The sequence below is a fragment of the Odocoileus virginianus genome, chromosome 13 (genome assembly GCF_023699985.2).
Source record: "Odocoileus virginianus isolate 20LAN1187 ecotype Illinois chromosome 13, Ovbor_1.2, whole genome shotgun sequence".
In the NCBI taxonomy this organism is placed as follows: domain Eukaryota; kingdom Metazoa; phylum Chordata; class Mammalia; order Artiodactyla; family Cervidae; genus Odocoileus; species Odocoileus virginianus.
Window position 1 is genome coordinate 52307913 of NC_069686.1, and position 24579 is coordinate 52332491.

The 24579-nt window shown below is 42.5% G+C and overlaps 1 protein-coding gene across 8 annotated transcripts in view; it reads right to left on the reverse strand.

The window, feature by feature from the left end:
- The window catches only part of ACMSD (aminocarboxymuconate semialdehyde decarboxylase), a 61097-nt gene extending 40363 nt beyond the window's left edge, over positions 1–20734 (reverse strand). For 4 of the 8 annotated variants that reach the window (XM_070476280.1, XM_070476277.1, XM_070476276.1 and 1 more), the window contains exons 1-4: positions 20544–20733; positions 12728–12772; positions 5017–5113; positions 334–383 (exon numbers count right to left, since the gene is read on the reverse strand). In XM_070476280.1, coding sequence (XP_070332381.1) covers positions 334–383; positions 5017–5113; positions 12728–12772; positions 20544–20600 — 249 coding nt within the window. In that variant the 5' untranslated portion in view covers positions 20601–20733. Of the gene's footprint in view, positions 1–333; positions 384–1007; positions 1128–5016; positions 5114–12727; positions 12773–20543 lie in introns of those variants that run through there. The other 4 variants (XR_011491006.1, XR_011491007.1, XM_070476278.1 and 1 more) reach the window with 3 other exon arrangements.
- Positions 20735–24579: the final 3845 nt, after the last annotated feature.

Below are 24579 nucleotides of genomic sequence, written 5' to 3' on the forward strand. Positions count from 1 at the left end.
TGGTTACTGAGCCTCACTTGGCAGGAATGAGTCAATAGGTCGTTCTGATGGAGATTAAGATTGAGTCTACAATTGTGCTGTCCAGTGGAAATATAATTCAAGTTACATAGAAACATGCAGCTATTGGCTACCATACTGAACACTGGAGTTCCAGAGCAAGGACATTACTAGGAAGACAGGCCTGGGAGAGAATAGTGTAAGTGTGAGGGGCCCTGCTGATCTCTAAAGGAGAGTTGGGTGGGCAATGTTAAGACTTGAGACATCTGTCTACTTGCTAGGGAATGGATGTGAGCCTTTGCTCACCAAAGAGATGGATTGAGATTTCACACTCACCCAGTAGCTAAACATGACGGGAACCGTGGAAAGGGCTTGCACAGTCACTCCTAGACACAGACACAAAGGCAAAGCCAGTGAGAAGAATGACCCAGGCACCTCTGCATTTCCCAGGGCCGAGGAGCCTAGCAAGTCTCCATCCCATCTTCCTTCTGCTCTCCCCTCCCTCACTGTGTCTTCCCTGTCTCCTTCTCTCAGGGTCTGTGCCCTAGGCTTCCCTCATCCCACAGCCTCAGTTCTAAGAGGAGGAGGAAAGGCTGGACGAAAATGAGATCATTGAAGAAAAACTAAAATGCCCATTTTTCAAGAGTTATTTCAACAACTGTGAAATTGTATTTAAGCAAGGCATTTCCCCATCAGTTTTTTTTTAAGGTGTTTCATCTTAGGTCATGCATGACAGAGTATATTTCTCAATCACCTTCCTGGCCCTGTAATTCATCTCCTAAGTGAGTCTAGGTAGAGTCCCACTGTCTGGAATGCCCAGAATGAGGCCCTGAGTGTGGTTCCAGATTCCAGCATCCAGGATGCCTAAATTCTCTGATAGTCACACTCCTGGAGCTGGGGTATTGGGAGAGATGCTGCCAAACCAAGGATGGGCCCTCTTTCCCTCAAACCCACATCCAACCCAACAGCAAGTCCTGTTTGCTCTGCTCCAGTTCCTTTTAGGCACTCACCTCTCCCCATCTCTTGCCATTGCCTGGTCCAAGCCACCAGCATTTCCTATGGGGACTGCTGCAGAAGCCTCCAAGCTGGTCTCCTACCATCACTCTTGTCCTCTTACAGTTTGTTCTCCACTTGGAAGCCAGAGTAAGTGTTAAAACTTAGATCAAGTCACTCTATTATTCAAAACTTCCAAGTACTTTTAGAGTAAAATCACACTTAGAGTAAAGTCCAGACTTGAACATGGTATAAGACTCCACACAGCCTCTCCTGCTCACACTGAGCGTCATTCGCCTCCTGCCTGTTTTTGGAGCTCTTTGCTGCCCCAGGGGCTTTGCACGGCTATTCCATCTGCCTGGAATGCTCTTCTCTGCCTGTGCTCATCACAAGATGTGCTCCTTTTCACCCCAAGATCTCCGTTCAAACGTCAGATCCTTGGAGAGGCTTTCCCTAACTCCATGCATTCTCTCTCCCACTGTTCTGTTCTCTTAATTTTCTGCTACTTATTACAGTCTGTCATGACTGTAGTTAGTTGTTTATTCCATGCCATTCCTTACATGGTCATAAACACCACATGAGCCTGTCTATGTCCCATCCCTAGTGAGTGTCTAGAATAGTGCCTGGCATTTTCAACATATCCGTATATGAAAAAATAAGTCATTGTTTAGTGAGGACTAGACACTACAGCTTTTGATTAGAGAGCATCATTAAACATCGCCACAGATAGGATCTGTGTCCATTGATTAGTATGCAACAGACAAGTCCCTTTCAACTGTAAAATCTTCACATTTTACACAAATGCTTTTGTTTACATTATTCTGTTTGATTTCTCCGTTTTATAGATTGGATCTAAGGTCACATGGCCTGCCAGTGGTGGGATGAGGCTCCTGTCCAGCTTGGCTCCTTCCCTACGCCCCAGTGGCCATCACTTGTCACTGTATTTCATATTAACATAGTAAGTTGCATTATTTATGTGCTGGTTTATTTGGATACCTATTCTTTAGTCTCTGGGAATTGAGAGGTGAAAAAACAAGTCTAATCCAATTAGAGCTGATATTTAAAAAAACAAACAGGTATTTAAAAGTTTGGCATAGCACAGCATTCCCCAAATTTACCACTTTACCTTGAGTAAAGTGGGCAGAGGCCAGGGGTGGAGAGAAGTGACATCATAAAAACAAATTCAAAGGCCTTCCTTTAGAAACTCTGACTCAGTGGATGGGGCCTGAAAAAAGTTCCTAGTAATCACCCCAGGCAATTCTTATCCTGAGGGAGGCTTTGGAAAAGCTCCCTTGGAAGAGTGATGGAATGAGAGAGAGAGTCCCAAGTACAGTCCCAGCTCTACCATTTACTGTTGTGTCTTCCCAAGCAAATCATTTAAATGCTTTGCATCCTTCAGGTGGGAATAGGTACAACCAATGCCTGCCACATAATGTGATGAAGTAACCCAATTACTTTTGTCTCCCTGTGAAAATGGCACAGTATGCTGAAATCTTCTGTGTTGTGCCTTTATCATTTTATTTTCTTACCTCAGAGAGGCAGAGGGATACACTGTTAAGCCCTTGTGGCCAGACTGCCTGGGTTCAAATCCCTGTTTTGCCCCCTATAAGTTATGTAATCTTGGACAGATTGCTTAACCTCTGTCCCTAAGTTTCTTCATCTGTAAAATGGGCATAATAATAGTTGCTACCTCCTATGGTTGTTATAGAAATCGAGTTAATACATGTCGGGTGCTGAGAACAATGCCTGGAAACAAACTAAATGCTCAGCAAGGGATAGCCATGACTGTTCTCTTAAGGAGAGCCATGGAATGAAACACACAGCCAAAACCAAAGGGGACATTCTTTATCTAAACTTCAGTCTTGAACAATGGTTCTGACACTAGTCATCATTTCCACTAGTTTTCCCTTTGAGAGGTGGGAGCTCTGGTTCAGCTTGGGCTCTGCTCTCAGTCTGGGAAGCCAGTTCTCTCTCCAGCGCCCCTCCCATCCCTCTTCTAGAACAGGGGCATATGTACCATTTTCTCTAGAATGGCCTATAGAGGTGCTTCAGGCTTTCTACAAAGTTCAATGTGAATGCAATTTAGACATACTTTTAGTTATTTAAAAAAATCTATAAAGCAATATCTGACCTAGAGTGCATGGGTGTGTGTGTGCATGCTGAGTTGCTTAGTTGTGTCCCACTCTTTGCAACGCAATGGACTGTAGCCTGCCAAGCTCCCCTGTCCATGAGATTCTCCAGGGAAGAATACTGGAGTGGGTTGCCATGCCCTCCTCCAGGGGATCTTCCCAACCCAGGGATCTCTTATGTCTCCTGCATTGGCAGATGGGTTCTTTACCGCTCACGCCACCAGGGAAGCCCATCCAGCTTAGAGTTGCCAGAGACAGCGTGCACATTTTGGGGCTGATAATTCAACTCAATTTGTGCAGACCTTAGAATAAAATGTCTCCTGCTATCTCTGTGTATGTATTTGAACTTCCCATGCATTTGTCTTTGGTTATAAAGGTGGTAGATCCAAACTCGTTTGTTTGTGTGTATGAACCTTTTGTTTTCTGCATTAAATCTAGACCACTGATGTTAAAAGTTAGGCCTGCCAGTGTTATTGTGGGGGTTCCTCATCACAGCCCCTGAGCGTGACCTGTGGGTGTCCGGAAGGCTGGGTGCTCTTGTTGGAGCACGCTCTCCTTGGTGGCACAGCCAGCCAGGTGATAACACGTGAAAGCACAATGTGGCTGTCACACCGTATTTAAAAATTAAATTTTATTTATTTTTCATCCCTGTCCATCATATTTTAGATAGGCTTTCACAATTCTTTTAAACTGGGGGGACTTGTTTGATTTTTAAATATAGGATAAGGAATGCAAGCAGTTCTTAGAAATTGTTACTGATTTAGCCAGGAAACAAAAATGTCCTAACTCTCCCCTTTCAAGTGTTTGGACTGGTTTTATTGTAAAGTATAGTGGGACTCTGTGATTACTTTTTTGGAGCTGTTCCTGCTGCCATCCCATGTGTGTGTCAGTGGGGATGTTCTGTGTACTGTGCTGAAGCAAACTGCAGAAACAAATCGGATCCTGACTCTAACTAAGAAAGCAGTTGGTGTCTTCAATCTGTGAGTTCTAATTTTTACTGTTTTTGTTTGTCTGTTTGTTTGGCCATGCCTTATCATGTGGGATCTTAATTCCCTGACCAGGGAAGGAACCCAGGACCCCTGCGGTGGAAACCCAGAGTCCTAACCACTGGCTCACCAGGGAAATCCCTAATTCTCACTGTTTTAATTGGCTCTATAAGTAAATACTATGCATTTGAATTTAAAATGTTTAAAAGAATAAAGTCCTACTTTTATCTTTTTGATAATACAGCATGCGTGCGTGTGTGCTATGTTGCTTCAGTCGTGTCTGACTCTTTGCGACCGTGTGGATGGTAGCCCTCTAGGCTCCTCTGTCCATGGGATTTTCCAGGCAAGAATACTGTAATGGGTTGCCATGCCTGCCTCCAGGGGATCTTCCCGACCCAGGATCGAACCTGAGTTTCTTATGTCTCCTGTATTGTGCAAGAGGGTTCTTTAGCACCAGTGCCACCTAGAAAGCCCCAATAACACAGCATTCTACTTTAAAACAAGTGTACCTAATTTGGGGGCTTCCCCAGTGGCTCAGATGGTAAAGAATCTGACTGCAATGCTGGAGACCTGGGTTCAATCCCTGGGTTGGGAAGATTCCTCTGGAGAAGGAAATGGCTGTCCCCTCCAATATTCTTGCCTGGGAAATCCCGTGGACAGGAGAGCCTGGTAGGCTACAGTCCATGGGGTCTCAAAGAGTCAAACACAACTGAGCACACACATACCTAAATTTTAAATCCACACTCTAAAAACAGTATAGTGGAGGGTACCATCCCTCCCCCAGTGAAGCTGGAACAGTGGAAAAAATGGGATCAGAGGTTGCCATCATATAAATCATGTAAGGCAGTCAAAGGGCAGACTTGCCTCTAACATAAGATGCAAACATTGATACTTCTTCTCATTGTAGATACCTGTTTGGTCCATTTCTCTAAGACGAGCTTCTGGATCCCAGCAGTTCTCTTGGATCACTCTGAAGACCTTCCCATCTTTCAGCATCTTTGCTTCTCCCTAGGACAGGAAACTCACATCAGCAAAAGGTGACCTAAGCTTACTTAGCTGGAGAAGGGAATGGTAATCCACTCCAGTATTCTTGCCTGGAGAATCCCATGGACAGAGGAGCATGGTGGGCTACAGTCCATGGGATTGCCAAGAGTCGGACATGACTGAGCGACTAACATACACACAAGCTTACTTAGATGAATTCCTCCTTGTATGCTTTGGAATGTGGTTCTCCCCTAATCTTGTTAGGCATTTTCCCTTAATCCTTGAAGAAGTACAAACCTGTTTGTTTAGCAGAACTCAACTTGTTTTCCCCCTGCCTTAATATTGACTTGGATTTGAAGGGGTGTGCTCTGTGGTGGTTAGAGGCTGGATACAGAGAACCAGGTCATGGTCATGACCTTTTGGGACTATACAACTGAGGACTGTGTAGGTTACCTTGCCATTCTGAACTGCTGGCTCCAAGAGCTGAGAGGATGGCCCAGGATCTGGAAAACTAGATTTATAACATTTTAGAACTGGTAAGGACCTCTGAGATAGGCCGTGTTGTCCAACCCTGTTTTTTTTTTAAATTGTTTATTCATTTATTTATTTTTGGCTGTATTGGGTCTTTGTTGCTGCACTCAGGTTCTCTCTAGTTGCAGCGAGTGGGAGTTACTCTTCTTATTGCAGTGGCCTCTCCTGTTGCAGAGCATAGGCTCTAGGCGTGCAGGCTCAGTAGTTGTGGCACATGGACTTAGTTGCTCCATGGCGTGTAGGATCTTCCCAGACCAGGGGTTGAACCCATGTCCGTGGCATTGGCAGGTGGATTCTTGACCACTGGACCACTAGGGAAGCCTCAACTTCTTGTTTTATAAAGAAGCAACAGATGGATAGCGAGAGGAAATAATTTGTCTGGCAGAGCAGGGCCCGCTGATGTCCACACGTGCAGGGGGAGGCAGGCCATGCAGTGACTCAGTCTAGAAGTGCATGTGAGGTTCGGTACTGAGCTGCTGCTTCTCCCAGGCATTGTGCCTGCCTTGATCACTACCTTTTAATATTCAGGGCAGGGGGGCCAAACTAAATCGCTCCTCAAATCATGGCAGTAGGCTCTAAATTGAGCTTTGGGTTGCTGATCGCTAAAGAAAGGGAAAAGTTCTGATCAGGTCCCTAAAATCAGACTGCTCAGGTTCAAAGCATTATTCTGCAACTTATTGTGTAGCCATGAGCAAGTTAAACATCTCTGAACCCCAGTTTGGTCTTTTTTTCATTATAAAACATGTTAATTTAGCACCTCCTTTACTTTCTCTGACTGATGTAAAAACTTTAAGGATATACAGTTGGAAAAAAAAAGGATATACAGTTGAGGAAAAAAGACAAGTTAATAATATACCACTAAAATTTAGGTCATAGGCATGGAGATTGGAAAGATTGAGAAAAGGAAGAAATTAAGGCACAAATTCCCATCCATGGAGATGAAGAACAGAGTACTTGAGTTGACTGGGCAGAGGTTCCATAAGCCTACTATTTTTGTATATATTAGTATTTTATTATTTAAAAATGTATTTTATTGAAATATATTTGATTTGCAGTGTTTATTAATTTCTACTATACAGCAACGTGATTCAGTTATCCTTCCCAAGATGGTATAATGTGTCACCAAGATCCCCCTTCAAGAATAGAGGAGTTGGGAGTTCCCTGGTGGTCCAGTGGCTAGGACTCTGTGTTTTCACTGGGGGTGGGGGTGTCTGGGTTCAGTCCCTGGTCAGGGAACTAAGATCTCTCAAGTTGTGCAACATGGCCAAAAAAAAAAAAAGAGGATTTCTTCTCCTAGTTTCTGAGAATTGCCAGGGAGTATTGCTGGCAGACAGCTCTCAGTTGTCAGTCCCTCTGGGGAAAATAGGAAGATTGCCTTGGGTGAAGAGAACCACTTCCCTCAAAGTCCTGCCTCATTTCCAGGGCAGCCCATTTCCAATGACTGATGACTGTGGAGGCAAAAGGCCCCTCTTCTTTGCCTCCCACCGCTAACTTGGGATCCCTGTGGAGGTTAGCTCTAGAGCTTCTTATAGTGTCAGCTCAGACCTCTGTCGAGAACATCACAGCTCAACATTGCCCTGTTTTATCCTTCTTCCTCCTTTCCCCCTTTTTCCCCCTCCTTTCCACTGATGTCCTTTCTGAGAGCATTTCCTATTAAACCTTCCACATGCTCATCTCCATCTCAGAGTCTGATTCCCAAGGAACCTCAGAACCTCACCTGTGACGCTTCTGATTCTTAAGTTCTAGTTTTAATACTGTCTACAAATGAGTCCAAATATAGCAGATATTTCAAATATCTGGTACTGTGTATCACTAAAAAGTGTATTTTATAGAATGACCATGTTATCCAGCAATCCCACTCCTGGGCACATACCCAGACAAAACTTCAATTCAAAAAGATACAAGCACCCCTTTGTTCATAGCAGCACTATCCACAATAGCCAAGACATGGAAACAGCCTAAATGTTCATTGACAGATGAATGGGTAAAGAAGATGGAGTACAATGAAATACTACTCTGTCATAAAAAGAATGAGATAATACCATTTGCAGCAGCATGCATTCAACTAGAGATTATCATTTTGGTAAAGTAAGAAAGAGAGAGAAATACCATATAATATCATTTATATGTGGAATCTAAAATTTGGCACAAACGAACCTACCTATGAAACAGAAACAGACTAAAAACACAGAGATCAGACTGTGGCTGCCCAGGGAGAGGACGATGGAGGAGGGATGGCCTGGGAGTTTGGGTTTAGTAGATTCAAGCTATTACATGTAGAATCAGTGGGCAAGAAGGAAAGTAATAGCACAGGGGGGAAAATATGTATTTTAAATTCAGTATTTTATCAACAGATTTCCATTCTCTTCCCCCTTCCCCAGGTGCCCACTCAAGCTCTACCTCTAGACCATGCAAGCTGCTAGACTGGTTGGGCTTGAGGTGCAGAGCTGGCAGAAATGACCCAGACACTCTCGCCAGGAAGCAGCCTCTGTAATCACGGCAGCTGTCACTTCAACGTTTCTGAAGGACAGCTCCATGGGAAGCTATGTTACAACCACTTCCAGCAGTATTCACTCAACCTGCTACTGCTCATCTCTTGCTCAGATCTGCTTGTCCTCCTGGCTCTGTTGCATCTTTCCTTGATGTCAGCATTATCTTTCTCACCCCTCTGAGACCACATCATTTTTTCACTTCCCTCTGCTTGACATGTCACCATCCCATCCATTTCCCAATACGTCTCCAAAATAGACCCTGCAGTCATCCACATTTCTCCATCTCCACTGCGCCAGCCTTGGTCCAAGACTTATCTTCTCTGATCTGAATGATACTCCAGCCTCCAGCCTGATTTCTTTCTGCTTTCACTCTTGCTCCTCTCTAACCCAGTCTCCACAAAGCAGCAGAGTGAACTCTTAAAACCCTAAATTAGATCTTGCTAGGTCCACACTGAAAACTCTTGAATGGATTTCTATTTTCCTGAAGATAAAATGAAAACCCCTTAACCTGACCTAAGGGGCTTCATCATCTAACCCCTGCTTGTCCCCACAACTTAATCATGTGTCTACACCTTTATAAATAGGCTCTTTGTTAACTCCGTTCAAAATATCCTAAGTATTTTGTTTGTTTTCTGTTTGGAACCTGATTGACTTAGCTAAAAAATATGTACATAAACATATTAAATAATCCTACATCCTTTTATATAGGTGCATGTATATATAAGTAAAATCATAGGAAAATGTCTGGAAAGATACCCACCAAACTGTTAATAGGAATTACTTTTGAGGATGGGGAATGCTGATCCAATGAAACTGTAGCTTTATCTTCAACAGCTTAAATTTAAGAAGGAGAATTTACTCAGATTCTACTTATGTAATGGAAAATTAACCTTAAAAATAAAAACATGAAATGAGGACATTGGGCAAAATGAATGGCTTTCAGTCGATTTTGGCTGAGAACCCCACATTATAAGGAATATATTTTCCATTGTGACCTAGTACATCTGTATATATCTATTTATAAAGATACAAACTTGAGACAAAGTTTCATAAAACAACACTTACCCTCACCATGAACAATACATTCTGCTATTTTCTTTTGTAATGTATTTTATATTTAAAGCTGTTCTAACCCACTGAATTGATATTATTACTCATTGTTGGGTTGCAACCCATTAAACACTGGACTAGATGATCCCTAGGCCTACAGTCCTATGGTTTTTTATCTTCATGAAATTTGCCCGCTGCCTTGCCCTTCCCACCCCTTGAGTTCCCTCACTCTTTTGCTCAACACAATACTGTCACCATCTGTATGTTCTTTATTCATTTGAGTGTCTTCTTGGCTCCCCAGTGAGAGGGAAATCATTTTGAGAGTAGGAACCTGATGATTGAAGATCACACAGAATAGTGTGGGTGAAAATACTAAGTGTGATGGCAATGTGTGTTTGCATTTCGAGGGCCTGAAAAACGCTCAGACATTGATGGCCCATGTACTTGAACTGGGCCGTGGATCTGGCCTCCCTTAAATGCTGCGGGGTGTTCCTGCCATCAGCCCTTAATTTTACCCTACCCCATGCTTCTGCTGAGAGGAGGGCGTATGTAGTTTTATAAATTTTCAACCAAATTATACATAGTCAACCAAAGGACAAATGATGTTTTTCAGTTCTGAACAAGGCTTTACCATGGCAAGTAATACCCCTTGATTGATTCCAAAAGCACTGAAAAATCAAAGGTTAAGAAGAGAAACAAATAGGGCAGACCAAAGATGTGTTTGGGAAATACCTTTCAGGAAATAGGAACCTCTGAGGTAAATCAGTCATGGATGGGGGACAGAAAATATTATTCACAAAAGGAATGTAGGTAAATAAAAAGGAATTGCTCTAAGCTGAATTTGCAATCTGTTTGTATTTATATGTTGTTTTCCAGTGACTGTGATCCCTGACCACTGTCATTATAAAAAAAAACCAAAACAATTTAGTTCTGCTTTGGTTTGCTTTGTTTTGCTTTTGAAATGGAGTAAAGGAGAATATCACTTTGATTAGACTACTGTTATATCCAATTTTGCTGGAACTATGCAAGTAGTAGATTTGATTTGAAATATTTTCATTCTTGGGTTTCTTGTTTGTTTGAGGTTTTTTTGTTTGTTTTGTTTTTGTTTTGAGATTTGCTGTTATGTTTACCAAACTTCTCTTGACACAGAAACGAAGGCCATTCAGATCTCATTATAAAGGGTAGAAACTGCAGCCTGGGACATGGAGTAAAAAAAAAAATGACAGGCTGCTCATCCTCCACTTGGGGCTTCCTAGTGGCCTTGTCATCATCTCCACTCAGCTTATTTTCTCTTTTGGGCAGACTTGAGAGCCAGTTTAGGGCTTCCTGGGTAGCTCAGTGGTAAAGAATCCACCTGCCAATGTAGGAGATGCTGGAGACACAGGTTCAATCCCTAAGTTGAGAAGATCCCCTGGAGGAAGAAATGAAAACCCACTCCAGTATTCTTGCCTGGAAAATCCCACGGACAGAGGAGACTAGTGGGCTACAGTCTATTGGGCTGCAAAGAGCTGGATGTGACTTGATGACTGAGCACAGGAGGCCAGCTTAGATCACCAGCTCCCAGGCTGGGAACTGGCACTTTTCATGGGAGAAGTGCAGTCTGGTGTCTAAACTGGCTCTTAGTGGGCAGTCTTTGATGAAGGTGAGAATGAGCTGCCCCAGAGATTCTGATGTTTAAAAAAACTCTTTAATGATTCCTCACTGCCTTCAGGATCAAGTACAAAGGCCTAAGCCCATCCCCCGAGGCCCCACCTGATGAGGCTTCTGCCTGCCTCTCCAGCTTCTTCCTACCACCTTGCCCCCCAAACTCTTACATGCCTCTGTCTGACCCCTACAGAGTACACTAGGTGGCCTTTTAATGCTTTCCTTTTTTTGGCCATGCTGCATGGCATGAGGGATCTTAGTTCCCTGACCAGGGATCGAACCTGCACTCCCTATATTGGAAGTGCAGAGTCTTAACTTCTGGACCACCAGGGAAGTCCCCAGTGGACCTGTTTAAGCTGTTAAGACCTTTCAAGGAATTTGCATTGCATTGAGACTGAAATCTGGCCTCCTTAGTACGTGCTTCAAGTCTGTCCATGATCTGGTCCCTGCCCGCCTCTTTTCCTGCCATCTCCCCCTTGCACCACATCTCAGCCAAACTGTCCTCCTCCTTGTTCTTTGAACACAGCCCTTCCTCACATGGCAGCCTTTGCAACTGCTATTCCCTCATCCAGGGACACTCTTCCAGGGTTTTCCTTCTCATCATCTTCAGTCTTTGCTAGCTCCCCAACCAGCCAGCCCAGATGAATCTCCTAATCACCCCTTGTTCCAGCACTGCTTTCTATTCCATCCTCTGAAGCAATCATGTTTGTTTGCTGCCCCTAGAATTTGAGCAGGGAGCATGTCTGTCTTGTTCACCAGCATATTCCACATGTCTAGCCTGGTGGGCCTGGCATCAAATAGGTGTCAGTAAAAATCAGTGAATGAGTGAGTGGATAGAGCCAGTGGTTTTCAAGCTTGAGTGAACATCAGAATCACCTGGAGACTTATCGAAATACAGATTGCTGGCCCAATCCTCAGCATTCCTGATTTTGTAGGTCTGAGGTGAGGCCCAAGAATTGGCCTTTATCCCAAGTTCCCAGGTAACACTAACTTGCTTGTCTGCAGACCATACTTTGAGAAATGCCGATACCCACCCTAGCCAAGTGCTTAAGTTCTGGGCTTACGGATGTTTAATATCCCCATGCCTTCGCTCCCTGTCTTTGTTTTCTTTTTTCCTTTATTCCTTGGGCAAACCTTCACCTCTGCTTCCAGACTCAGGAAGAGCATCACTTCTTCCAGGAGGCCTTCCTCAAATCCTTGGTGCCCAAATCGATATCCTCCAGTACCTGGTCCTTACCTGGTCACAGTGCGTTGAATTACCCCTGCGTGTGGCCTTCCCATACCCCAGTCCTTCAGGGCTGACTTAGTCATGTCTGTGCTTTGCTGGAAGCTCAGGAGGGTGCCCCCTGTCCTCCACGAGGGCATGTGATGCCTCTGAAAATGAAGTCGGTCCAGACCCCTGGTTGGCAGCTCACTCTCAGGCCTCATTGTGTACTAAATGCTTTGCCCCAAGCCTTCCTCCTCTCGCTTTTTCCTCAGACTAAACTCAACCCTTAATAACAGTGGCTTCTTCTTGCTTTTGTTTCCATGTTTAATTTCTCCACCTGTGCTCAAACCTAAACTGTTCCGTTTATTTGGTCGGCCTTAATATACTGTCGTAACTGTGGAGAGAGCCAGGTTGCTTCCTTGAGGCAGAGCAATGCTAAAATTGGTTCCAGGGCAAAAAAATAAGAAAGAGAGAGAGAGAGAAAGAGAGATTTCTTCCTTTTTTCCTCCAATATCAATTTTATCTTTCTAAATGCTGCTCTTTGAAGTTACACCCATTTTTCGAAATACTTTTGAGAAACCTCAGTGCTGCCTACTATAAAGCTCAGTTGGAGGGCAAAAGAGTTGGGGGTCCCTGGAGGACCGAGTGCAGGAAGGTCTCAGACTCCGTTTATCCAGGGGTCTGGGGCACAGTGGTTCTTTGGGAGACACTCACCTTGCCATGGTGTTGGAGCTGCACCCAGCCTCCATACCCGAATCTCTGTGGGGAAGGGGGAGAACAATTAGACTAGAAGACCACAGCAGAGAGGACTGCAAGAAAGTGGAGTCCCTGGGCCAGAGCATCCAACTGCCATCCTTTCAAACAACTTCCCATTTCCTTCCCCATGCCCATGACCACTTATTCCATGTTTATATTCAAATCAGGTTATTTTTTCCTGAAATTTCCAGGAAGAAAATTCTACATCACAGAAGTGCTAGTTTCATTTTTTTTCCTAATGCATGTTACAGCATGTTAAAATTTTGTTTTATTTTTTAAAATTTTATTTCATTTGTACATATTATTTTATTTTTTTGGCTATGCAGCATGCGGGATTTTAGTTCCTCAATCAGAGATCAAACCCGTGCCCCCTGCAGTAGAAGTGTGGAGTCTTAACCACTGGACTCCAGGGAAGTCCCTTCAATTTCTGAATAAGGATGAACATTAAAAAATATTTGCTTGTGTACCACCTAAAATCCTTTCCAGACCATTAGCAGTACAGGCTGGAAGGACCACTCTTTAGGAAATACCATCTTAGAACATTAACTGAGGGATGCAATCCGTGAGTAAATCATGAAATCAATTTAGTCGTTAATAACCCAGATGTTCTAAAAACATGAAATAGTATGTGTAACAGACACCACTGGTGTCCCACCCATATTCCTTCCCTGTAGTGCTTCTGTGAACACCAGCCCTCTTTCAAGCAAAAGCACTCACATTTTTTGGACAAGATTTTCCCTTTTGCTATTGGAGCCAACTTTGACTAACCAACTTCTAGAGGATCAGAAATACTAGGAAATTAGTAACCCCTTTCTTGCCTGTCCCCCAGATCCCTCAATCATGACTGAGGGCATTTGTGTATAAACAGCATGCACTGTTTTCTCAGCCCCTTGGGCAGGGTGGCTCTGAGGTGAGGCACACGTTCTACACTTTCATGGGCTATGTTGCTTTCTCTGTCTCATCTCCCCACTCTACTGGTGTTTCCTGGGATCACCTCCAAAGTAAACTAATTACATTTAAACCCTTATCTCAAGGTCTGCTTCTTGGAAGACTCAAGCTTAGATAGTAAAACAATGGAAAATAATGAAATAGAATAGAATAAAGTAGGATAGAATGGGATAAGATAGGATAGGATAGGATAGAATGCCTTCTATGTCTATTAGTTTTGGAAACTCTTATTTCTATTATGTGTATGAATGTTTGTACTGAGTCACAATATGAAATATATTTTTTTCCTGGGGGTCATGAATAAAAAAAATCTGAAAGACTTTGCTAAGAACATAGGTATATATGACTCATGTTAAAGGTAGGTTTTTTTTTTTTTAATTTTTATTAGTTGGAGGCTAATTACTTTACATCATTACAGTAGTTTTTGTTATACAAAGGTAGGTTTTAAAATCTCATTCTGTTTGTTCATTCATTCATTCGTCAAACCCTCATGGAGTCCCACCTTAACCAGCCTTTCTAGGGCAGAGAAAATAAAAATGAAGGGAACACAGTCTTGAGAGGCCAACGCTGGGCTGAGCTGGGCAGATAATTGAAGAGCCTTATCATGTGTGAGACCTAAAGTGTCGGAGTGACACACAAGTTCCCTGGGAACCTGGAGGAGGATGCGAACACACAACCTGGGTCAGGCAGTGTCATGGGAGGGAGCCTGGAAAGGGAATCTGGGTTTGGATTGGAGTATAACCTCCAGTGTTCAGCATCTCCATGCTCTAAAGCAGTGGTTCTCAAAGAGTGAGGTCAGAGGGACAGCATGGAGGCCAGAGACCATGAGGTAAAGGGCTTATTCAACAGCTCCTGTCAGCAAAAATGGGTAGTTAATGAACTCTACAACGACTCCTAGCTTGCTGTGGTTGGGTGAGAACCAGGTGATGGTAGTTTGGCTCTTATGTCACGGCGCAGGGAGGTTGTGTAGAGGGAGCCAGGTTTTGACAGATCTCTTCCTTCCTGGCTTCCCTCTCACCTCCAGACTGAGAGGGGAGGTCTGGGCTTGAAGCACAGAGGCATTTGTGTGTTTCTGAGTCTGTCCCTGGATTCTTCTCCAGTAGACTTCAGATTTGGTCAGTTCTCTACCAACTTTATTCTGCCTGGATAGAAGGTCTGTTCTTGAATTTTAGCTCCAAATAATCACATTAGCTCTGGAAATCTACCTGCTGCTCCCCAAGTGACACCGGAGGGCCTGGCTTATTAGGCTGGGCATGCAAGGGCACCTGTCTACCTTGGACCCCTTGCATGTCTCCTTGCACCCAGTTTTTCCTTTGTGATGCATTCCCACCCTCTTCGTGCATTCGGTCCCCTTGTGTTTTACTTCTCTCTTCCCCGGATAAAAGCTGCCCAGAAGGGGTTGGAGGAAGGGCTGGAATGGCCTCAGTCAGTTACGCTTTAGAGTAAACTTAAATACACTGTTGAACTGGAAATTTGCCATTGAAAACTTACTTTAATGTGAAAGAAAAGGTTTTATTTCCTTCTTTCTTTCCTTCCTTTTTTCCCTCCTTCCTCACTCTCTTACTTTTTCTTCATTCCCTGTGGAATGTTAACCTGTTAGTTCACAGATGAGGGAAACATTGCATTGGGGAAGGGCAGAGAGGCAGGCAGAGGAAGAATGGAGGGATCTTGTCACACATACAACATTCCTCTTACAAGATCCTTTACTTTCTTGGAGCACCTTACCATCTTGAAGTCACTGTTTTCTTAGGTGTTAAAGGAGGCTAACGGTAGTCTTAGTGACATAAGGTTTTTTTTTTCTTCCATTTATTTTTATTAGTTGGAGGCTAATTACTTTACAACATTGCAGTGGTTTTTGTCATACATTGAAATGAATTAGCCATGGATTTACATGTATTCCCCATCCCGGTCCCCCCTCCCACCTCCCTCTCCACCCCATCCCTCTGGGTCTTCCCAGTGCACCAGGCCTGAGCACTTGTCTCAAGCATCCAACCTGGGCTGGTGATCTGTTTCACCCTAGATATACATGTTTCGATGCTGTTCTCTTGAAACATCCCACCCTTGCCTTCTCCCGCAGAGTCCACAAGTCTGTTCTATACATCTGAGTCTCTTTTTCTTTTTTTGCATATAGGGTTATCGTTACCATCTTTCTAAATTCCATATATATGTGTTAGTATACTGTAATGGTCTTTATCTTTCTGGCTTACTTCGCTCTGTATAATGGGCTCCAGTTTCACCCATCTCATTAGAACTGATTCAAATGAATTCTTTTTAATGGCTGAGTAATATTCCATGGTGTATATGTACCACAGCTTCCTCATCCATTCGTCTGCTGATGGGCATCTAGGTTGCTTCCATGTCCTGGCTATTATAAACAGTGCTGCGATGAACATTGGGGTGCACGTGTCTCTTTCGGATCTGGTTTCCTCAGTGTGTATGCCTAGAAGTGGTATTGCTGGGTCATAGTGACATAAGGTTTTATGGGAAGTAACTGGAACAATTCAGAGAAAGCTATCGACACCCGACCTGGTGTATAGAAAGGGCCTCACCGATGCTAACAGTGATAACGATGGTGACAATGATAATGATGGTGACGGTGGTGATGGCAGGGGGAGGCAGAGGTGGTGGTGGTAGCCATGGCAGTCGTGGCGGTACTGGAGGCTATGACGCGGCAGTGGTGATGGTTGTGGTAGTGAGTTTGGTAGCAGTGGTGGCACCAATGATGATGATGGCGGTGGTGACAGGCAATAATGGCAGTGGGGATGGCCTGGTGGTGACAGCCTGTCCCATCCTGAGGTTTTGAAATAAGGCATACTCTCCACTAAGGAGAGAAAGAAGGAGCCCTTTGTCACTCTGTGTTCCTCCCTTCTCTGCCTTGGAAAGCACTTGGAACGCTTTGGAACAGTTTATACTTCCCCTGAACTTTACAAAGGCCTAAACTACTTGGGGAAACTTTATTCTGTTCCAAATATGGGCTGCACGCAATCCCCCAAGTCTCATCCTAGGTTGAAAGAGGCTAAAGTTGAAATTTATGACCTTGGGAGTAGTTTTTGTCAGAGCAAATGACAAGGAAGCATTTACCATCTGAAAATGTTCGACTTTGAACAGTGTCCCATAGGCATTTATGGCCATGACAAATTAAAAAAAAATACTAAAAATTCAAGGAAATTAAGTCCTATATACCAGAGTTGTGTTTCTGAAGTGGCTAGATATGAATCAGAGGCTGGTGAACTGAATGACGTTTTTAATGTCTTGGGGACCTCACACTCATGATGTGAATAATGAATTCCCAGGTGATGAAACCAGATCTCTATTTTCTCAGAGGAGATGTTTAAAAATCAAGTTTTGTCTGGGATTTTCTCTCCTAAAAATGTTATAGTGATTGAGTGCAATTGAATAATTACTAATGAAAGCAGATGTAAATATGTAATTTTTAAATAAAGGCCCTTTTAAAACTAAAAGAATCTTCGCAAGCCCTACTCTCAGGCACATAGGAGGTGGGCAGTAAAACCTTGCTGAAGGAAAGACCTGAAATCTTATTATCCTTCTTGTTGTTATAAATATTATCATTGTAAATCAACCCCAAATAACTTTTACACAGGTTTTTTGGGCCAGATTGTGGTCCCTGATTCATCAGGAACAATTTAATCAAGTGCACCCTCCTGAATCTGCTCCCTCTCCACCGCTGATTCCACCCACACCCCCCTCCAAGGATCTTAACTCTAACTCTGACTACACTCATTATTAGCAAGTGAAAATGAAAAAAGTTCTCGATCAGTCCTTTGTAATCATTGGTTAATCGTCAAGCCAAGCATTTGATTCTGCTTTTCTATTTCTTCACTGACTAAGGAGGTCAAGGTATTTGAAGCATGTCTATTAATATTTAACAAGACAAGGCAGATTTGAAAAGAGATATCAGTTCTTCCAGAGGGGCTTCATCTTCTAAAATGAAACTAGGGCTCGCTTGTTTTTTTCATTCTTTATTGGAAAGCTTGAAAAAAATGCTAAGAAAAGACCAGAGATTGATGCTCTGAAATAACATTTTACCTACTAAGAAACTATTTGAAGACAAAGGAAAATCTGCTAGAACTGTTGAACTCTATGAACACCAAGGCATATCTGCTATTCACTCATGTCACTTTAATATTCATATAGACTGATGATATAGTTGATCATATGGACTGGAAATAGGGAGAGAGAAGGATCCCAGGACGATTTAGATGTTTTGAACTCACTCTTCCCAGTTTGAAAATACAGAAACTGTTTTCTGCAAATTGTTTCATGACTAACTTGCCTACATTCCAATGGGAACACCTACCACATAACAGATCACCTACTGTGAGGAAGCCCTCAGTGGTTTATGTGAGTGTGGGGAATTGGGAAGGGGACTGGTGTCAAGGGTGACCTTGGGCGGGGGGCAGAGGGAAGCAGGGACATCCCACTAGCAGTAATGCAGTCCTGGGCCAGCTCTCTGAGGGTGGGTGGGTATGGATGAAGAGCTATGGAGCGGCCGTCACAGCCCCATGAAGCTCTGGGATTCTAGGCTCATTTCTAAGTCTCAGTGACCTCATCTGTCCAGTCAGGTTAATGATAGAAATCCTATCTGCAATTCACAAGATGTTATGTGAATCAAATTACATGTCTCTGTTGCTCTCTGGAAGTGTAAGAGTGTTAATGATTACTATGACTACCACCACCATCATCATCACACTTATCAATTATCACAACAAGAAGAGAGTCACAGAGGACAGACTTGTAGTTGCCAAGGGGGTGGGGAGGTAGGGAAGGGAAGGGTTGGGAGTTTGGGATCAGCAGCGATAAACTGTCATGTACAGGATGGATAAACAACAAGGTCCTACTGTATAGCACAGGGAACTGTATTCAGTATCCTGTGATAGACTGTAGTGGAAAAGAATATGAAAAAGCATACATATGTATAACTGAGTCACTTTACTGTATAGAAGAGATTAATGTAACATTGTAAATCAACTATACTTCAGTAACTTTTTTTAAAGTGTATCAGTTATCTGCTTGCAGGATGTGAGACTGCTAGGTAAAATCCTGGTTTATGGGTATAGAATGCCCCTCCCCTCTTCTGAGGCATAACTAGAAGATAGGAAGGCATAACATAAAGAGCCAGTGGAACTTGTGTGTGGGGAGCCTACAGTGCATGCATTTGTGGTTATAGCCTCTTCATGCTCTGCATCCTGGAGCTTCTGGAGCAGTTTTGGCAGTGCCTTCAGGGCCCTGCATTAGGTGGGACACCTAGATATTTGCAGCTCTTGGTGACCAGTTCTTTGCTGAAACTGGAGGCAGTCTTCTGGTGGGAGGCAGGTCATGGGAGGTGGGGTTATGACGTGGGATACTAGGTAGAGAGTTTTCTCCCCTCAGCAAAAAGGAGGTATCCTTTTAGGCTACTACGATTGTTCATCACTAACATTGTGAAGTGATGTCTACACTTTAATAATAAAATATAACGAAGACAACAGCATTCAGAACAGCAAGTTCCCATGTAGGCCCTTAGGCTCCTTTTGGAGGGGTTAGTTCAATAGGGTTCTTGTTTAGTCACTAAGTCATGTCCAACTCTTTTGCGACCCCATGGATTGTAGCCCACCAGGCTCCTCTGTCCATGGGAGTTCCCAGGTGAGAATACTACAGTGGGTTGCCATTTCCTTCTCCAGAGGATCTTCCTGACCCAGGCATCGAACATGTATCTCCTGCATTGGCAGGCAAGTTCTTTACCCCTGAGCCAATAGGGTTAGTTCTGACCATTAACAGTAATAGGAAAACCTTCAAAGATGATTTAGCATCACTTGTGTTTTTTGATCTACAATGTTCACTATCCGTCTTACCTAAAATACCAATGGACAAAGAAACACTTCAGATGACCATTCTCCCAGGAGACAACTATGAGAAGAAAATAGTTTCTTCTGTCTGCACAATGAAACAGTGAAGCCACATTTTAATTAGAGTTTGGGTTCATTCACTTTTCTTCACTTGGGATAAAAATAGATGAAACATTATGAATCATGTAAAAGTACTAGAGAAGGCTGAATGGGTAAAATCTGATACTTAGCCTGAGTAAAACTCAAACCAATTTTAAATTTCTTTCATGTTCTCCACTTTCTTTTTTAGTATTCATTTAGAAGTTTTTAGTGGCAAAAGGAAATTGCCGTCTATTGAGAAACACAGAGAAAAGTCTTGAGAGACATTCACTGTGCAAAGGTTTCATGTCATTTCCTCTATTTTTTTTTTCTTGATGTTCCTACTCTCTAGTTCATAACAAGAATTTATAGCTTAAAAATCAAAAAGGAAAGGTTTTAGACAGTGTTTTAAAATAGATTTAAAAAATTCTACAAAGCTATCATTTGGTGCTTCCAAAACTTATTTTCAACATCTTGGGAAGGAAATATATTTTAGAAGTCCTGGGAACCTATCACATTTAGTTTTTAATAGTTTCTTACTTGAAACTGTAACTTTAAATTCTGTAAGTGGCACCTATCTTCCTAGCAGCTGAATATGTGACTTAAATGGAAGTAAAACTGCTTAACTTATATGGTCCAGAAGTTTTAAAGAATACTTCATTTGAGGGGAAAAGGGATTTTTCTTTACTTTTAAAATCAAGTTTCTTTCAATGTAAATATGAAATCAGTTTAAAAAACTAGGAAATAAGAGCTACCAGATAACTTAAAAACTCTCTAAAGCAGAGAAATTTAACATCTAATTCCCAAAAGAAGACATCATTCTGTAACAGAGGCATTGAGAAACCCTAGAAATAATTCTAGGAGAAGCTCTAGAAATAATTCAGCAAATTAATCACCATTACCTTCTTTAGATCTGGCCACTCTCTTGGTAGAATGTGAGTGTGGATGTCAATCTTCATTGCCACAGGATCAGAGGAGATGCATATAAATAGAGAAGTTTTGATATGAAGAGGCCTTCATGAAAACCATGGAGTTAATTGATTTACTGAGTCTCTTTACGGCTGCCACACCACTCAGTACGCCTGCTTAACTGGTCTCAATCCGCTGGACCTGCCTTCTTAAAGTCCACGGCTCTGTTTGTTTGTCTACCTGGCTTTGGGTCAACAACTCTTTGGTAATCAGGACTTAGGGCACACACACACACACACACTCAAAAAAACCAACTACTAAAACCTGTGAGGTCAAACATACTTTCAGGCTGCTTTTGAGTACAGGAGGTCTAAAACTGACTAATCTTTGCTTTTAAATATTTTAATTTTTATTAAGATATACATATTTAGAAGTCAAGTATCAGAAGGCTTTTAAAGAAAACTAATAGATCTGTGACTCATCTGTTCTTACTCTTGGTTTCATTCCTTAGAAGAAACCAAGTAATGCTTTTGCTTTTTTGTACCATAGTTACCTCCAGGTCTTTAAACCATACTTAGCAATTGGCTTACTCATGATAATCTAGGGTGCTGGAAAGTTGTGAAGGAAGTTTCATCTTTACTTTTTTTTTAAAAATACTTGATTAGTCGATATTGATATATTTTTATTAACTAAAATCCATAGTTTACATTAGGGTCCAGTCCTTGAGTTGTGTATTATGTGGGTTTTTGTTTAGCTTTTTTTTTTTATGTTTAGCTTTTTATATTTTATTGGAGTATAGCCAATATAATTTACTTTTAAAAGAACTTCATGCTTTGTATATGTAATTTCCTCCATTGCTTTTTTTTCATTTTTTTTTTTTTTAATTTATTTGGTCATACCTTGTAGCATGTGGGATATTAGTTCCCCAACCAGGGATTGAACACACATCCTCTGCATTGGAAGATGGAGTCTTAACCACTGGACCACCAGAGAAGTCCTCTTTTATTTATTCATTCATTCATTTAACAAATTTTTCTTGAGAACTACTGTGTACTGAGGATGTAAGGCTGTATGAGAGTTAGAATGATACATACATTGTTATAGGTACTTGTAGAGAGTGTAAGTGTTGGGAGAAATAGAGGGTTGTCAGCAGTTTGGGGAGGGCTTCCACTTCTCTTTCCTTGATTTGACTCTGCCAATCAAAGAGATCAAGCTCAAGGAGAAGCAGAAATACCAGTTTAGGTAGGAGTAGAAAAGACCATGTGTTCACTTTCAGGAAGAGAAGGCAAATCTTTCAATAAGGATTGGAGATATTATTAATATATTGTACTGGACATTTTCACTTCTTCACCTGAGGATGGGTTTGCATTTAAAGTGGCTTTAGGAACTTTTATTAGCTAAAAATGAGTGGAAATGTCAAGGAGACTGCCTAGGTTTTCATCCAGAGGGAGGAGAAAGACTACCTTTACCAAGCAGTAGTCTTTCCGAAGCAGAGGGGAAAGTAAGAGATTTAAAATGTTGCGTGTGCAATACATCCAGTGAGTCCTGTCAGTGTGCATGTAACAGAGGAAAGAACAACGCATTTTTAAAAAATTAATTTATTTATTTTGGGCTGCACTGGGTCTTTGTTGCTGTACCCGGGCTTTCTCTGGTTGCGGCAGGCGCTGCTCTTTGTTGCGGCAAGCAGGCTTCTCTTGCTGCGGAGCATGGGCTTTGGGCACTTGGCCTTAGTCCTTGTGGCACATGGGCTTAGTTGCTCAAGGCATGTGGGATCTTCCCAGACCAGGGATCGAACCTATATCCCCTGCCTTGCAAGATGGATTCTTAACCACAGGGCCACCAGGGGCCCAGAAAAGAGCAATGATTTTACTTCTGCTCATAAAGACAGGCAAACATTTTGGCTTAAAAGGGCAGGAGGTCACAGTGTCCTCATGAACTAAAGAAAGTACTCTTTCAGTTTCTACTATAACACTAAGGAAAGTGACAGCAAAAGGAAAACGGTATAAATCACATCTCACATCTGGAAAATGAATTATGAACCAGATGAGCTTTATACTGGCATTACTTTGTGGAAGAAGGCAAGAGATCCTTAAATTATTCAGTAGTTTCACTGTATAAAAATAAAATATGGCTTAGACCAAGTCTGAGTAGTTGCTTTCTCCTGGCCCTGATCTTATGGCTATGAATCAGCTCAAATATTTACCAAGGTTCAGTTCCTGACTCTACTGATTTTTAGCCAGATATCACTGGGGAAAGTTACTTAGTCTCTCTGTAGATGCTTTTGAAATGTGGTGTTGGAGAAGACCCTTGAGAGCCATTGGACCACAAGGAGATCAAATCAGTCAATCCTAAAGGAAATCAACCCTGAATATACATGAGAATGACTGATGCTGAAGCTGAAGCTCCAATACTTTGGCTACCTGATGCAAAGAGCTGACTCATTGGGTAAGACCCTGATGCTGGGAAAGATTGAGGGCAGGAGGAGAAGGGGGCAACAGAAAATGAGATGGTTGGATGGCATCACTGACTCAATGGACATGAGTTTGAGCAAGCTCTGGGAGAAAATGAAGGACAGGGAAGCCTGGTGTGCTGCAGTCCATGGGGTTACAAAGAGTTGGACACAACTTAGTGACTGAACAACAAAAAAAAAAGGATGATAATAGAAGAACTGATACATAAAGTTGTGTTAAGCATTAATTTGAATAATATAAAACTGTCAGCTATGAATTAGATGATGACATGTAATCCAATTATTTCTTAATCCACCATATACAGAATGACAGGAAGTCTGATGGTGGATTGTAGAAGAATCCTGGGTTTGTGTGATGCAGGCCTGCAGGGTGGAAACACCTCTCTGTGGTGGTCCTGATTATATTTCTCCTTGGCCAGGCCTATGATCCACTTGGAAAGGACTTCTGGAGGCTCCCACTCCAAATTAGACTTCTTCTTTCTTCCTGTACCTGCTCTTTGGTTTCCTCTCTCAGGGTATGACACCGTCCAAACCGAGTTTCTCCCTCTTTGCCTTTCTCTTTCTCTTCCCCACAATCAACAAGGCTTCAACTCTTTTTATTCTAACCCCGTGGACCTCCCAACCTTGTTCCTTCCTCTCCAGGGTCACTTTCAGGCCCTCCTCGTCTCTCTCCAGGACTGTTTAATCATCCACTAATGGTCTCTGACTCCAGTCTTGGCCTGCTGTAATCCATCCCCAGGACTCTTGGCGGTGTGATCTCTCTAAAGTTCTGTGTGATCTCATTTCCTTCCAGCTGAATGTTTTCCATGGTTTCTCACTCTAAGTTCAAGTGTGCATCTGAAGCAAGGTCCCATATATACTTTTTACCTCTTTTGTGCCTGTGCCGGGCCACTCTTCTCTGTGCCCTAGGCTTAGGGAGCACTTTATGCCTCCCCAGATTGGCTTCTCTGACTGTCACTGAACATTTAGCTTAAACATCACTCCTCTATGAAGCCTCTCCAGACTACTCCTATCCGCAAATGGTAAAGGAGGACTACCCACTCCTGGGAGACTTACTTAGTTGAGGGAGCGAGTGAGTAGAAATGACCCCAGTAAAGCTGTGGATGATTTAAAGCTCATCTTCAAGGGTAACAGAATCCCTTTCTTGCTTCTGGCACCCAGAGACGTCTTTACCTCTTTTTCTTCCTTATCAATATTTGCTATTTGAAGAGGATCTGGTTTCAGTCTTTTGCACTTGAGTTTGAGTTTGTCTGCATTGGGGAACTGTTGAATTAATGAATTTTTGAGAAAATATCATAGGGCTGGGGACCATGTTTGTCTTTTCTGTTACAACCTCAGTGAGAAGCAACTGAGCAGGTGATGTGATGATTAATTAATTTTATGTGTCAGATTGGCCACAGTGCCCAAATATTTGATTGAACACATTTTTAGAAGTGTCTTTGAAGATTTTGTGGGTTTTGTTTCTTTCTTTTTTTTCCCAGATGGGATTAACATTTGAATCAATAGTCTTATAAAGCAGAGGACCCTCTATAATGGGGGTGGGCCCTTCCAATGACTTG